At 35.3% G+C, this 16,451-nt stretch overlaps 1 protein-coding gene across 1 annotated transcript in view; it reads right to left on the bottom strand.

The window, feature by feature from the left end:
- LOC148939354 (uncharacterized) overlaps positions 1–15,318 on the bottom strand; it is an 88,907-nt gene extending 73,589 nt beyond the window's left edge. The window contains exon 1 of the mRNA XM_089106855.1: positions 15,261–15,318. Coding sequence (XP_088962981.1) covers positions 15,261–15,265 — 5 coding nt within the window. The 5' untranslated portion in view covers positions 15,266–15,318. The remainder of the gene's footprint in view (positions 1–15,260) is intronic.
- Positions 15,319–16,451: the final 1,133 nt, after the last annotated feature.

Raw genomic sequence — 16,451 nt, 5'->3', positions numbered from 1 at the left:
ATAGCAAACAAAAATATAACAGGTATTAAAATAAATAAAACAATAAAACTTAAAATGAGTAAAATTTTAATTGTAAAATTTAAATTTAAATAAGTAAGCTTAAAATGACCAAAAATAACAACAAACAAGGTTGGGCTACAGCCCCCTTCCGCAACTGTAAAAGTCTAATGCCTGCTGCATCATTTGCGTTTTATTGAAAACTATTCGTGTCTTGAACAGTCCCGGGAAAGAACTAACAAAATTAAACCGAATATTTGATATATAATGATGATATTTTCTGAAACCTGAGCTAATTAATTCATTTATATTACAAATACAGAATTCATTGTCTATAACTTACAATACTTACCCAAGTTGCTGGGGGGGGGGGTTAATTTATCCCTGGAGGATAATTTATTTGACTATTTGACCATTTTGAACAAGATGACTATTCCAAAATATTGATCGGATACTTTTGGAGGGAGGACAGCTAAAGAGGGAATGGAAGGTGGACTGCTTGCCCTCCGACCACTTTTTAACATCTTTCTAAACAGGGCCAGAAACTTTAAACTGAATACCCTAAACTGCTCTTTTGAGTTCGCAAACACACCTTTTTGATAAACAGGATACACTTAGTATCTTTAGATTTAGCTTAAAATACACCCCAATATTACCCGAACTTTTACCTTAATACCCTTAGCTTTTCGAACACACATTGAATTAAAAATTCTTCCTTTTTAAGGAAGAATTTCTTCCAAAAAATAAGTTTTTCGAAGAAAAGTAGAGAACTTCATTAAACCAAAAATGAGTAATAATAAAATCAAATAATATACCAAGCGTGAAACTACCTTGTTTGTTGTTATACGCAAACGCAACAGGCTCCATAAAAAGGGGAAGATAGATGAAGCTTCCAAGCTGAGAAATCAAGTGGTCTAACGGTTCAAAAATGAACGAGCTCATGACCACAAATCCAGCCGGTTACTATAAAGGAATACGGCTTCTCACTGGCTCCTCAGTAAGGCAAAGTGTAAGCGTATACGACGACCCTGGGACTAAGCTCGACGCAAACGCTATTAATAAGTATTTTGCTAGTATTTGCAGAAGCAATCCACCAATTTCAAGTGTTCCCCCTTGGCTGTTCCATCTGAAATACCTGTGATTTTCTATTACGAAGTTGCAAAGGCTCTTGAGAGACTTGACCCAAATAAGGCAACTTACCCTGGAGACATTCCAGCAACCCTGTATAAAGAAAACGCAGCTTTTCTGGCTGAACCTCTGACTGCCTTTTTAAACCAATGTATTTTGAGTGGTACCTTTCTGGATGATTTTAAAGAAGCAGTCGTAAGACCAATACCTAAAGTTTCGAATCCAAAAGGGGCGTGTGTCCTACGACCTTCATCTTAGACCCCTATTGTATCTAAAGTTTTCGAACACTTTCTAAAGAAATAGTTACTAGAAGATTTCTATGATAAAATAGATCCCTGTCAGTATGGGTTTATCAAAGAATCTAGCACAGTACATTATCTCATCAAAATTGTGGAAGAAGCCCTGGAGCATCTAGAAAATAAAGATACATTTGTAGAAATATTGCAAGCAGACTTAGAAAAGGCTTTCGACAAATCAGGCCATCCGGATATGCTTGAGTAAATGACAGGTTTTAGAGCTTTTTCAATTCATAGAGCTCATAGTTTTTTACAAGGACAGCAACAGTTTGATATTGCTGATGTGGTACAGTCAGATGTTCATGAGCCTTACTGTGAAATACTCCAAGGTACCTAACCGGGACCTGTTTTATTTTTAAAACTGTGTAACAAAATTGCGACTTGGCATGAAAACAGAGCGAAGTTTGCAGATGATTTATCATTGCTGATACTTCATAAGTAGGATCCATGTTTAGTACGGATGGCATAATTCGCCGTTTGGTGGCCGACTGCGAAGAAAAACGGCTTTCAATTAATAGGAAAAAGTCAGCACTTATGAGAGTCTCGTTTTTGAAAAAAGAAGTTCCTAGTCAAAGTGATATAAATGTGCCAATTGTAAATAATATGACAATTTTAGGTTTGACTTTTAACTCAAAAGGATGGATCATGTCATGGATGGATCATGTAAATAATTGTACTAAGAAGGCGAATATAGCGTTGCGTAATCTTGTCACAATTCGGCGATTCGATTTTAGTCGTTTTTCACTGTTGAATTTCTATAAATTGTACACTCGGAGTATTTTAGAGTATGCTTGTCCTGTGTGGCATCCGGGGCTAAGTAAAGAGCAAAGAAATGACCCTGAGAATGTACAGAATCGAGCAACCCGTGTAATATTAGATCTAGAATTCAAGAATTCTAATGATAGTCTTACAATCCCAGACCTAGATGGACATAAAGTCAGGCGACACCAGCTTAAAATGACCTTTGGCCAGAAGCCGTTGGAGTCAAGAAGGCATCAGGATTTGCTCCCTGAAACGGCAAGAACAGGGTGTAATACAAGGCACCAGAATAAACTCAAGCCTTGTAAGCTCGTGGCTACCAACCGATACAGATTGTCTTTTCGACAGTATTTTATGTCTCATTTTAATAAATAAGTGACAAGAAAGAGTGATTATTTAAATTATATTGTGTCTCAATTAATTCTTGTTATTTGACATAATAAATTCGTATCGTATCGTATCAAAAAAAAATCAGCATCGATAAATAAATGAAAACCCAAACGAACAGAAATTGCAATAAATAACCTATTCAAACTCAAAAAGAGCATAAATTAAAACGAGTTGGGCTCATTTTATGTTCTGGTCCAAGACAAGAACATAATAAGCACGTTACTTAAAAAATATATATGTTTTTACTTTATAACTTTAATAGATCAAATAATATTAACATTTTGATTACTTAATATAAGTATATGTATATTAAACTGACAATGCACATTCATTTGTAATTTTTCAGTAAAGTGTTAATTATGAAGACTGTAATGGGAGTGTCCTGCTCAAACATATAATTTCCAGAACATTCGACTACGTTAAACAATATGGCTATCTCAAAATTTTGACTAGATGTGTTTGGGGAAATGATGGGCGTGAAAGGGGCGTTAGTTGCTCTCCGGTCACTTCCAACTATTAAATAAGGCACTATCCCTCTCAATTCCCAATTGAATGAGCCCCTTTTGAAGTTTTAACGACAGCGCTATCTATAAAAACCTTATATGCTCCCAGGGCATAACTTATAACCTTTGCCCTGGGGGCTCTGGGGGGTTTGTCATCCTCAAATACATAATTTCTAGAACTTCGAACTACGTTGAACAAAATGGCTGTCTCTAAACTTTGATTGAATGTGTTTGGGGAAATGGTGGACGTGAGAGGGGGGTTAATTAATCTCCATTCACTTTCGACTATTAAAAAGGGCACTAGTCCTTTCAATTTCCAATCAAATGAGCCCTTTTTGAAATTTCTACAACAACTTTCTAACTTAAAAACCTTGCACTAAGGGCTCTGAGGGGGTTATCATCCTAAAAGACCTAATTTTGAGAACTGTCAACTACGTTGAACAAAATGGATATCTCGAAATTTTGATTGGATGTGTTTGGGGAGATGGTGGGCGTGATAAGGGGGTTAGTTGCCCTTCAATCACTTTCGACTATTCAATTTCCAATTGAATGAGCCTTTTTTGAAGTTTCTACAACATCACTTTCTACAAAAAAACCTATATGCCCCCAGGGCATAACTTACAACCCTTGCCCTGAGGGCTGTGGCGGGGACGGGTTGTCGTCCCTAAAGACCTAATTTCCAAAACTTTCAACTACGTTCAGTAAAACGGCTATATAGAAATTTTGATTGGATGTGTTTGGGGAAAAGGTGGGCGTGAGAGGGAGAGTTCGTTGCCGTCAAATCACTTTTGCTATTAAAAGGGGCACTAGCCTTTTGAAATTCCAATCAAATGGGCCCTTCTTCAAGTTTCTACGACAAAGATTTCAATAAAAACCTTATGTGCCCCCAGGACATAACTTATAACCCTTGCCCTGAAGACTGTGGGGGGATTGTCCTGCTCAAAGGTTACAATTTCAAGAACTTTCAACTGCGCGAAACAAAATGGCTATCTCAAAATTTTGATTGGATGTGTTTGGGGAAATGGTGGGCGTGGAAGGGGTGTTAGTTGCTTTCCAATCAATTTCGACTATAAAAAAGAGCACTAGCCATTTCAATTTCCAATCGAATGAGCCCTTTTTCAAGTTTCTACGACAAAGATTTCAGTAAAAACCTTATATGTCCCCAGGGCATAACTCACAACCCTTGCCCTGAGGGCTGGGGGTGTCATCCTCGAAGACCTGATTTCCCGAATCTTCAACTACGTTAAACAAAATGGCTATCTTAAAATTTTGATTAGATTTCTTTGGGGAAAAGGTGGGCGTGAAAGGGGGGTTAGTTGCCCTCCCATAACTTTCGACTATTAAAAAGGGCACTAGCCCTTGGAATTTCCTATCGAATGAGACTTTTTTCGACGTTTCTACAACAACGTTTTTTTTATAAAAACCTTATATGCTCCCAGGACATAACTGACAACCATTGCCCTGATGGCTGTGGGGGCGGGGCTGTCATCCTCAAAGACCTAATTTCCAGAACTTTCAACTATATTAAACAAAATGGCTATCTCAAAATGTTGTTTGGATGTCTTTGGGGAAAAGGTGGGCGTGACAGGGTGGTTAGTTGCCCTCCAATAACTTTCGACTATTAAAAGGGCACTAGCCCTTTGAATTTTCAATCGAATAAGCCTTTTTTGAAGTTTTTACGACAACGCTTTCTATAAAATCAGTGCATAACTTACAACCCTTGACCTGAGGGCTGTGGGGAAGTGTCCTCCTCAAAAATATAATTTCTATCTGGAAATCAACTACGCTAAACAAAAGGGCTATTCCAAAATTTAGATTGGATGTTTTTCGGGAATTGTGGGCGTGGAAGGGGTTTAGTTGCCTTCCAATCACTTTCTACTATTTAAAAGGGCACAAGCCACTCCGATTTCCAATTGAATGAGCCCTTTTCGAAGTTTTTACGACAATTTCTTCGATACAAAGTACCCTGGTCTAAAGGGGAAAAAAAAATAATACATAATGCCAACATCGATCTTATATGCCCCCAGGGCGGAACTTAAAAAGCCTTGCCCTGAGGGTTTTGGGAAAGTGTCCTCCTCAAAAATATAATTTCTATCTGACTTCTAACCGATTCAAACTCAAAACGAGCAGAAATTAACACGAATAGGGCTCAAAACCCCTATGCCTTTCTAAGGCCAGGACATAAGTTTCACTTTACTAATAAAATACATATGAATGTGCATTGTCAGTTTAATATGCATATACTGATATTTAGTAATCAAAATGTTAATATTATTTGATTTATTAAAGTTATGAAACTAAAAACATTTATATTTTTTCAGCAAAGTGCAAATTATTTTCTGGCCTTGGGAAGGCATAGGGGTTTTGAGCCCTACTCATGTTAATTTCTGCTCGTTTTGAGTTTGACTCGGTTATTTATTGTAATTTCTGTTCTTTTTGGGTTTCATTTATTTAATCCATACTGATTTGTGGTAGTTTCACGCTTGGTAGAATATTTTATTTTATTTTTGCTCATTTTTGTTTTAATGGAGTTCTTTACTTTTCTTTGAAAAACTTATTTTGTGGAAAAAGTTTTTATAATTAAAACGCAATAGTATCTGTTTGTTTAAGTTCTAACGTCGCTCCTTAATTTCAGCTGAAAAAAATTGTTCCATATTTAACTTCTGACCGTTTTTCAATCATGCTAGGAAAGCCCCCCCCCCCTCAGGGTAAAATTTCCCCTTGAAAAGTCTCACCGAAAACGTCCCTTCTAACAGATAATTCTCCCCGTGGAAAATCCCCTCTCAGAATATCGTCCAGAAAAATGTCCGTATATTTTGAAATAACAAAGACGGTATGCAAACAATGGGCAAATGGGGTCTGGTCATCCCAAAAGGCACAGTCATCGCACCTTTCAAGGTCCGGTGACTTTCATGGACTGCATGAGATGTTAGGGTTTTTACAATAAAAAAATGCCCCCTCCCACGCACCTTTTTCTCCTAAGTTCATCAGATAAAAATTACAAGCTAGTAATCTTGTTCAGAAGAGTTGTAAGGTCTAAAAGATGTTTACGGGGGAAGAAAGAAGTGATAGAGGGGAGCTAGTTGCCTTGAAATCTTTTTGGTCGCATAAAAAGAGCATTTTTGTAGATATGTACTTGAAATATCTACAATATGGTTGTCAAATATGCTGAATCTGAGGGTGTAATTTTAATTAATCGCTTACTTTTGGAGGTGGTTTTCTCCCTCTTTCAGAAATAAATCAAATTTTCTTAGGCTCGAAGCTTTTGATGGGCAAAATTAAACTTAAGGAATTTTATATATTTGTATTCAGCATAAAAAACCAGTTCTTTTGAGGTTTTGCTCTTAGAGTTTCAGTTACTATTGGGCTAGGTTGCCCCTTATTTAAAGTTCTTTACTGTTTGATAAGCCGTTTTTCACATGGCATTAAGAATGGAAGAACTTATCAATGCGATTCTGCTCTAAACAATACAATTTTAAGTTCAGAACTTTCAGTACAGCACTATAAAACATTAGCATAATAATTAGGGTATTGGAAAGGGTTCAGCCCCCCCCCCCCCACACTGGCATAAGTATTATTTTCTTTACAAAGGTACTTCGAATGGAAGAAGTTCTCGCAGAAACTTCGAAAGGGGCTCATTTGGTTCGACATTTAACGTTTCAGTGTGCCTTCTAAAAGTAAAAAGTGATTGGAGGGTAACTCTAAAATTCAGCCTTGAATGAGCATTCATTCCGTGAGGAACTTGACAGTACTCGAGCGTTTAATACATTTTACAGTTTGTTTACGAATTTATTAGTGAAAAAAAACAACAACACTAGAGTGGCTTTGGATAACCTGTATAATATTCATTATTGGATGCAAAAGTACGGTCGTAAATAAATCTTAGCACTGGTGAATAAATCCCACTCCACTGGGTTACTTTCACAAGTGATTGCCAACGATAACGTGGGCCTGCCCCGATTGAAGATAAGTACCACTTTTTTCTTCATGGATGTACTTGGGAATGAACTGAAAAACAAAATTCATAGCGATTTTTGCTGTATTTAATGATGTCGTAGGTAAATCAGTTGTCATTTTACAGATTTATTAATTTATTTGGCCACAAACTGGACAAGATCATCGAGTCTCAGACTGAGATTTCCCGTAGATTAGACTCGATTTCAGAGAAGGTTGTGTCATTAAAGAGTGATGCAGCGAAGCGTGATTCGTGAATCGGTGAACTTGAATCTTCACTACAAGATCAGAAGCTTAAATCTGAAGCTCTAGAAAAACGGCTGCTCGCTTTTGAAGCAAAAGACCGAAAGCTTAACTTGTTTAACGGATGAACAATCTGACGAAACGCAAGAAACTAATGTGAAAAACTTCTTCAGGGATAAGTTAGGTATTCCTGAGCCAAGAATTATATCTAAGTGCTATCGTTTCGCTTCTCGCTCTGCAAATATTACTGACTCCCACCAACGTAAAAGTAAAAAAAACAGGTGAAACCAGTGCCTGTATGATTAGAATTTAAAAATGAGATGCAAGAGGTAATATCGAACGCTGGTAAGCTTAAGGCGAGTGGTGTAGTTATCTGTACGGACTTGCAACCTGAATTGAATTTGAGAAGAAGTGAGTTCTTGACTAAGTCACGTGAGATGAAAGCGAAAGGTGAAATTATGTCTCCCCGGGTCTGTCAAAAAGGTACGGACATATGGCTGGAAATCAAAGGATCTTCTTCATCTTAGTAGTCTCGCATGTAGTTACGTTTGATTTGCATTAATGAATGTGTTGCGACAGTGGTCTGAATTTATATTAATTTTCCGTGAGAGAAAAAAGAGAAATTTAAATGGATCTCGCCTTAGTGTGCATTTTTTATCTTGTTATTCTGTGTGATAGTTTTCATGTTTTTCTTCTCTTCTGTTTAGTTCTAGTTTTGCAAAAAAAGGTTCTCGTTCTGGTCCTTTTTTCTTTCTGCAGCAAACAAGTCAGATGTTATGCCTCCAAATTTGGTGAGCCAAATGACTGCTTCGCTGCTGTTTAATTAGAATCTGTTCCGGCAGCCTCCTTGCTCCTCTCATACTTGGAATAATCGGAGCACAGTTTATATAATTATCCAGTAAGTTTACCGCAGATGATTTCTGGCTCTTCATTCTCGGTGCGAACAAAAAGCTCTTCCCACTTATTTGTGGACTTATTGTCCACTTATTGGTTGAGCCGGCCAAGTGGTTTTGTCAGTACTTGTTCCGTAGGTGATTATTCTTAGTCTACCCGTGAAAAGATCTAATGCCGCTTATGTTTATAGGTTCTCTGGAGCACTCGCACCTCGGTCCGGGTTTTTATAATGGGTGAGATAGGGAAAGATCATACTGCTAATTATATAAACTGTGAATCTGAGGTACCACTTTCTGCTTTTTAGCCAATCATTCCAGATTGATTTTGGTAGGTTTTATTTTTATGATGATTTGATGATAAGTGTTAAATAAGATAACATATGACCGGCTCCATGATGATGAGAAAAATCAACTTCACCTAAATGAATTACTTAAATCTTTGGGATCAGCTGGTGATGAATTTTTTTAAAGAAGGGTGAAATTTATAATGTTTTAGACACCCAACAATTTGCTTATAGTAATCATTCAAAAACAATTTAGTGCTACTTGGACTGATGGAGGATTAATTTAGTATTTAAACTGTAATCTATTTAAACGACTTTGACACTGCAGTGATAAAGGGAATGTTTTCATTCTTCTTGGGGTAAAAGCAACCCAAAATTTAATTTCTAAAAACACTAAATGCTTTCATTTACTCTTTGCTTACAAGACAACTAAGAAATATTTACATTCAGAAATTCGCTTTTTACATAGAATCAGATTCTTTATTTTATTTTTTTCATTTGGTACACTAATGACAAGTAAATATTACTTGTTTATTCAATTATGGCATTCGAAAAAAATCATGCATTAATCAATCACTTTCTTCAAGACATTTTTTAGTTCTCTTTCTGTCTTTTTATATTTCATTTTACAGAAATGAATTAAAAACGCACAGAGATTAAATAAATAAAAAAGTTTTAAAATGTATTTCTAGATATTGTAATACAAGGGGGAAAACTAGAAGTCGTCCCCCTTGCACTCCAATTATAGCGCGAGTGTCATTTGTGCTTTACTGAAATTAAATAAAAAGAAACAAGTTTTTTAAACTGAAAGTAAGGAGCGACATTAAAACTTAAAACAAACAGAAATTATTTCGTATATGAAAGAGGAGGTCCCCTCCTCAACGCCTCGCTCTTTACCCTAAATTTTCTTATTGTTTAAAAAAATAAAGTCGTGAGACAGAGTCAAACTTTAGCGTAAAGAGCGAGGCGTTGTGGAGGGCACAGTCCCTTTCATATACGGAAAAATTTCTGTTAGTTTTAAGTTTTAATGTCGCTCCTTACTTTCAGTTTAAAAAACTTGTTGTTTTTTTTTTACTTAATTTCTGATCGTTTTTTAGTTAATGCAGCTTTTATTTTTGCTCACCGTCATTGAATAAGTAAACAAAATTTGTATAAAAATTTTACTTTTCTTTTGCTAAATTGCTGTCTCTAAATTGGCTTCTGACGTAATTTACATATTAACTTACGTAACGAACTTCTATATTCGTATATTTTTCTTCTGGCAAAAAATACGAAGTTGCAGATTTTTGCAGATATGAGCTTGAAACCTATGTAATAGGGTTTTCTGATACGCTGAATCTGACGGTGTGGTTTTCATTAAAATTCTTTCACTTGTAAGGGATGTATCACCCCTCTTTCAAAAATCAGGCAAATTTTCTCCGGCTCGTAGCCTTTGATGAGTAATACTAAACTTAATAAAATTTCTATATTTAGAATCAGCACTATAAGCCCATTCTTTTGATACGTTTATTGACATCAAAATTCCGTTTTAAAAAGTTCCGATTACTATTGAGCCGTATCGCTTGTTTTTTTTTATTGTTTTTTATTACGTGTATGTTATTACGTATATGAGGGGGGTTCTCCCCTTAGTCAATACCACGCTCTTTACGTTAAAAGTTAAAAAATTTTTAATTCACAAACCATTGAACCACAAAGGCCGTTTAATGAGAATAGATAGGTCTTTTAAAAGCACTAAAAAAAACTGTAGCGTAAAGAGCAAGGTATTGACTTGGGGTAGAACCCTCTCATATACATAATAATTTCTGTTCGTTTTAAGTTCTAATGTTGCTTCTTACTTTCAGTTGAAAAAACTTGTTTTTTTTTTTTAATTTAATTTCTGATCGTTTTTTAAATAATGCTTGGAAATCTGGCGCCCCCTTCATAGAAATGTCCCTTAACCCAAAGAAACATCCCCCACGGAAAGATTCTCCCGAGTAAACCCCTCCTCCAGCCCCCCCTCCCCACCAGAAAAAAATCCTTCCTGAAAATGGATGTATACTTCCCAAAAACCAAAACAAAATGTAGTCAATGGGCAAAGTTCATAACTTGCAGCCCTTCCCCTTGGAACTGTGGGGGATTAACTCATCCTAAAAGACAAATTTATTAGATTTTAGACAATGCTTAACAAAATGGCTATCTCAAAATTTTAATTGGGTCACTTTGAGAAAAAAAATGAGCGTGGGAGGGGGCTTATTTACACTCCATTTTTTTGGTCACTTAAAAAGGGCACTAGAACTTTTAATTTCCGTTCCAATGAGCCCACCTACGATATTCTAGGACCACTGGGTCAATACAATTACCCCAGGGGAAAGAAAAAAAAAACAAAAAAAAACAAACCAATTAAAACACATCCGTGATCTTTCTTCTGGCAAAAAATGCAACATTCCACATTTTTGTAAATAGGAACTTGAAACCTCTACAGCAGGGTTCTCTTATTCGCGGAATATGATGGTGTGACTGTCATTAAGGTTCTATAACATTTAGGGGGTCTTTTCCTCTTTTTTCGAAAATCAGTCAAATATTCTCAGGCGCTAAACTTTTGGTAGGTATAATTAAACTTGATGAAGCTTATATTTTTGAAATCAAAATTAAAATTTGATTCTTTTGATGTATCTATTGGTATCAAAATTCCGTTTTTTAGAGTTTCGGGTACCATTGAGCCGGGTCGCTCCTTACTTACAGTTCGTTACCATGAACTGTTTGACAATTTCTCTTTAACCATTATGGCGTTGAGAAATAAATAGACTAACGAAAGCTCTCAAATTTAATCCGATTATATATTACAATGTCAACCCAGTTCCCTCAGGCCTGACATACACTAAAATCCATTCATACTTTTTTTTTAGTTCAAAACGTATTCCTTTACAATCAAACAGTTCGTGGTATTGTATTGTTTAAACAATTATTTCATTGAAAACAATACGTATTCTAAACAGTTTAGTTTTATAAGGTCATATATAGGATTTTTTGGTGGGTGAGGTATGTTTTTTTCGAGGGGGGTCACAAAAAAACTTATTAAAACGCATATTTTTTTTATTTGTGTTTTGTAGCTTTATTACGAGTAGAATTGAACCTCTGGGTAAGGGAGGGGTCAGGGGAGGGGGTGAGCCTTAGTAAAACACATTACTCTGGATAAGGCCTTGAGTTTGTATTTGACAGAACAAACATTTTTTTTTGTTATTTTGCTTTCGCTTTGAAATCACTTAAAATATATGTTGTTTTCAGTAAAGCGCGAATGACACTCGCGCTATAATTAGGGTACAAGGAGGACAACTCCTCAGTTTATTTTGAGTTAGAGTTGATTATAAATTTTATTTTTGGTACATCATAAGTTCATTATTGGTTTCTTGTTTTTTTTTATCAAGTCTAATATCAGTTTCTTTTAACTTTAATATAGTATCTGCCTTTTAAGTTTTTTTTTTTAACTACAATTGGGACCCAAGGAGAGAGACTTCCAAGTTCAAATATTTAATAATTTTCTGTTCGTTCTGAGTTTGAATAGAATATCAGTTTTATTTTTGGTACATTATAACTTCATTACTGGTTTTATTTCTTATTAAGTCTAATACATATTTCTTTTAAGTTTTAGGCTTTTGTTCATCATAATCTCTGTTAGTTTTTTTTTTTTTTTTTAGCTATGCTTTAGACATAGCTCCTTGAAGTCTTGATAATTTTCGAAAGTTTAAAAAGTCAAATATTTATAATATATTTTTTTTCCAGTAAACTGCAAATTATATTTTGGTCTTCAGAAGGCATGGGGGGCATCAGCCCCACTCATCATAGTTTATGCTCGTTTTGAGTTTGACTTGGTTATTTAATGTAATTTCTGTTCGTTTTGGGTTTCATTTATCTATTGATGGTGATTTTTCAGTAGTTTTATGCTTAGAAAATATTTTGAATTTTTTCTGCTTATATTGGTTTAATTGAGCTCTTTACGTTTCTTTAAAAGCTTATTTCTTGGATTTTGTTTTTTAAATTAATGACAACAAAATTAGCTGACAATCTTGTAACAAGTCGAAAATCGAAACAAAAATATCTGTCATTGAAAAAACGGTACTTGTACTTTTTTAGAAGTCATGAAATTGAACTTTGGTTCACTACAATAGAGAGTTCAGCAGGTAAAATGGGAATAATTGTACAGAGCAATAAAATACAGACAACAAAGTAAGAAAAGGAAACAGAGACAAGGGCTAAATAACCAGGTGAACTTTTGCTGTACTTATTCTTATCATTAGTGCGAACTAATTTTGCTTATGTTTTTTGTTTTTGTCTGTTTTAAAATTCATGCAAGTTCTTAGCAATTTTTTAAGGGAATGAAGATTTTTGTACGTAATTAATTTAGAACATAGTTTCTGTATTTAAATAGAATAGGCAATTACAAAGAACATGTAAAGAATTATGGAGGAGCTGTAACTTTAACGATGTTTAAGGAGGAACGAGCTTGACACTTCCGTGCATAGAGGTACGTTAAAGTTAATTTTTATTGCTGAATGAAATCGAACTTATTTTTTCATTCAACTTTCCCAAAGAGCAATTGTAAAATTATAAACTTTCTAAATAAATCGAGTTTGAACAAAATCTCCCAAGTTAAACTCATTACTTTAGAATAAAAAACTTTGGAAAAACTCATTAGCATAGCAAACCCATTAGTTTTAGTTCATTAGCACTGTTTTTTAATTCCTCCGTCTGAGAATCTGTTTCCTAGGGGTAAAAAAAACAAAAAAAACGAGTATCACTGAATTAATCTATCGTTTTCCCCTTATGCTTCAAAAATCATTTGGAAGATTTGTTAAAGAAAGATCTCCTAATTCTGTAGAATTAGAAGATTTGTTTTCATTCTAAAACCTGCCATTAAAGAGAAATTCAGAAGAAATAGTGTAAAATATTCGCATCTATGGCATGGTTGCCAGGTTGCTACATACATTATATTTGTACTATTTACAGTACATTTCTCCGATACCAATCACTATAGGCCAAATAACTATGCCTTCAGGGTTAACATCCCCCTCCCAGCCCCAGGGACAAGGGCTGTAAATTATGGTAGTTGCCGATGATTAACATATAATTTTTTTACGGGAGGGGTGGTCGAGTAAACTTTGGAGGGGACTCATTCAATTGGAATTGAAAGTTTTTGTGTTTTTTTTTAAGAGGCAAAAATGATCGGAGGGTAGCCATCTCTCCAAATGTATCCTATCAAAATGTTGAAATTTGAGCTCTTCCTAGAAATACTGATACATTTTTGTTTCGAAATTAACTTTTTATTATTTAGGTTAACCAAAACAATGGATATTATTCCTGAATTAGCTTCAAATGTCATTTTTTCTCACTAAATATTTTTTTTTTTTGAAATCACGTTTGAAAAATATTTAATTACTATGGGCCGTGGTTCCCCATTCATTAGTCAGGAATTCCTACACCTACTTAACAAACTTTAACAGTTCATTAAAATTTCTGATTAAATTCTTTTTTGAGTTTCACTGTACGTTTTACTTTTATAGAGCTTTGCTTTTAAATTTCATTCTATCTTTTTCACTACGCAAACTTATTTCATTTTAAAGTTCCACCATGCGGCTTTATTATACAATAGGAGACTGATTAATCCATTATTGCAAACATTTGGTACAGCACCGGGAAATTATGCTAGTTGCGTATGGTTGCTGACATGAATGACAGCTGGGGGCCCTGATCCACCCCAGCATGGGACACATGAAGACATTAAAAATATATAAAGCACGAAAATGAGAAATATTCCCCTTTAAATCTCGGTAAAAGTAAAGCCTTGGGTAGCGCTCCCGTCCCTCTGGAAAATTGGCTGCCTTGGCTTATGGCCACTGAAGTCAGTCGACAGAGAAAAAATTGCACTTTTGGGCTCTTCATTTCAATCCCTTATTTCTACTGAAAGAAAAGTAGTTACAGATCACACTATAACAGATTATTGCTAAAGGTGAAATATATTACTTCCAACCGAGTAATATTTTATTTGATAGTTTAAAGCTAAATAGCTGTTGTGAACGCTTATTAACATTCCTACATTGCGTGTTTCTACTTTTTTTTGGCGCTATTGAACTTTAAGTCTCAAGAAGCTCGAGGCTTTTTCCATTCACAAATTCGAGATCCGGTGCATTTTAATAGTTATAAATGCAACATGTTTTTTCCGGAAAAATGGTTTGGTAATGCTAGTTTTTTAGCAAAAAGGCCCCCAATCAATTATTAATGTTAAAGTCGGAGACGGGGAGCGATTTAATTTCCAATGGGGCTATTGAATTGAAGTTATCAAGTATTTTGCAACAGGTTGCATAGGTTGCATCAAGACATGGCTAATTGTAGACAGAGAAAAGCCAAGACAGATAGTCCAAGTAATTGAGAGGCAAATGTTTAAATGGCTGGGGCACGGGTAAATGGCAGGAGTATGCATGACTCTTATTGGACGCATACTTGTCAGGCTAGTTTAAGGAAGGACCGAAAATCAAATTATAAGCCTTTTTTAAAAATGATCATGACTGAAACCTTAAACTAGATCTTCAAATGGATAAATGTGTTTTATAGCTGTTGATCTCTCAAGTCTCCTGACATATTGTTACAGCAAAAAAGAAGAAGAAAACGTTTACAAAAATTTTCAGACAAATAATAATCAGATCAAGCACGAAGTCTAGGTGTCCTCCCCCCCCTAAAGAATACTTGATTTATTTAACCATTTTTTAGATAAAGTAAGGATACTGTTGGAAGGATACTTTTTACTTGTATATTTTCTTAAACATAAGAAAACTAACTTACATCATAACTATGTATCCCTTATTCCCCGTTTTCTACCAAGCACTTGTTGCTGAAGAACTGTTTGATTCTAACTGCACAACATTCTATTTTACTTGTCATAGAATTAGCAGGGTCTCCAGCCAGTAAAAGTTTGTCCTGCAAATATTCTAAGCCAATAGAAAAAGAGATGGAGATAGTTGGAAAATATACTTTTCCTTGCCTACGCACATTCATCTGTTTGTTAACCAGAACTGCGAAAGAGCATATTGAATAGTTTGTTTTGCTTTTTTTTTTAACAAAAATTTAATGAATAAACCTTGAATTGCATTGACATTTGTTTGCAAGATTAACTTCATAGCTGGGCTGGTGGTTTTTCAATCTTGTTGGGTACAATATTCTTAGGCATTGTTAGTACAGGCAAACTAGAGTTTGACCCCAAGCAAGTTGCAACAGAAATTATTTTTACACTTTGTTGTGGAGAAAAAAAAGAAGCTGAACAACATATCCGAAGTTTCACATTCTAGTTTAACGCAAAACTAGTTTTTTTTTTCACTTTTCGTGTCAATTTTTTCAGTTTTCATAGGCAGCGCAATAGCGCTGCCTAAGTATAGAACGATGTTGGCACAATATATTATTATTTTTTTTTTTAGCTCTTGGTTGAAGACCAGGGAACTTCGTATCGAAGGAGTTTTTGTAGAAACTTCTAAAAGGGCTCATTCAATAGGAAATTGGAGCGGCTTGTGCCCTTTTTAATAGTCGAAAGTGACTGGAAGGCAACTAACACCCCTTCCACATCCACCATTTCTCCAAACACATCCAATCAAAATTTTGAGATAGCCATTTTGTTGAGCGTAGTTGATTTCGGGATATAAATTATGTTTTTGAGGAGAACTCTCCCTCACAGCCTTCAGGGCAAGGGTTGTAAGTTATGCCCTTGGGGCATATAAGGCTCTTATAGAAAGCGTTGTCGTAGAAACTTCAAAAAAGGCTCATTTGATTGTAAATTGAAATGGCTAGTGGCCTTTTTAATAGTCAAGAGTGATTGGAAGGCAACTAACACCCCTTCCACGCCCACCATTTATCCAAACACATCCAATCAAAATTTTGAGATAGCCATTTTGTTCAAAGTAGTCGAAAGGTCCATAAATTATATCTTTGAGGGTGACACTCCCCCCACAGCCCTCAGGGTAAGGGTTGTACGTTATGCCTTGG

Source organism: Artemia sp. Qi Xiang Cuo, chromosome 21, assembly GCF_049724085.1.
Source record: "Artemia sp. Qi Xiang Cuo chromosome 21, ASM4972408v1, whole genome shotgun sequence".
Classification (NCBI taxonomy): Eukaryota; Metazoa; Arthropoda; class Branchiopoda; order Anostraca; family Artemiidae; genus Artemia; species Artemia sp. Qi Xiang Cuo.
This window is presented reverse-complemented; position numbering and strand designations above follow the sequence as displayed.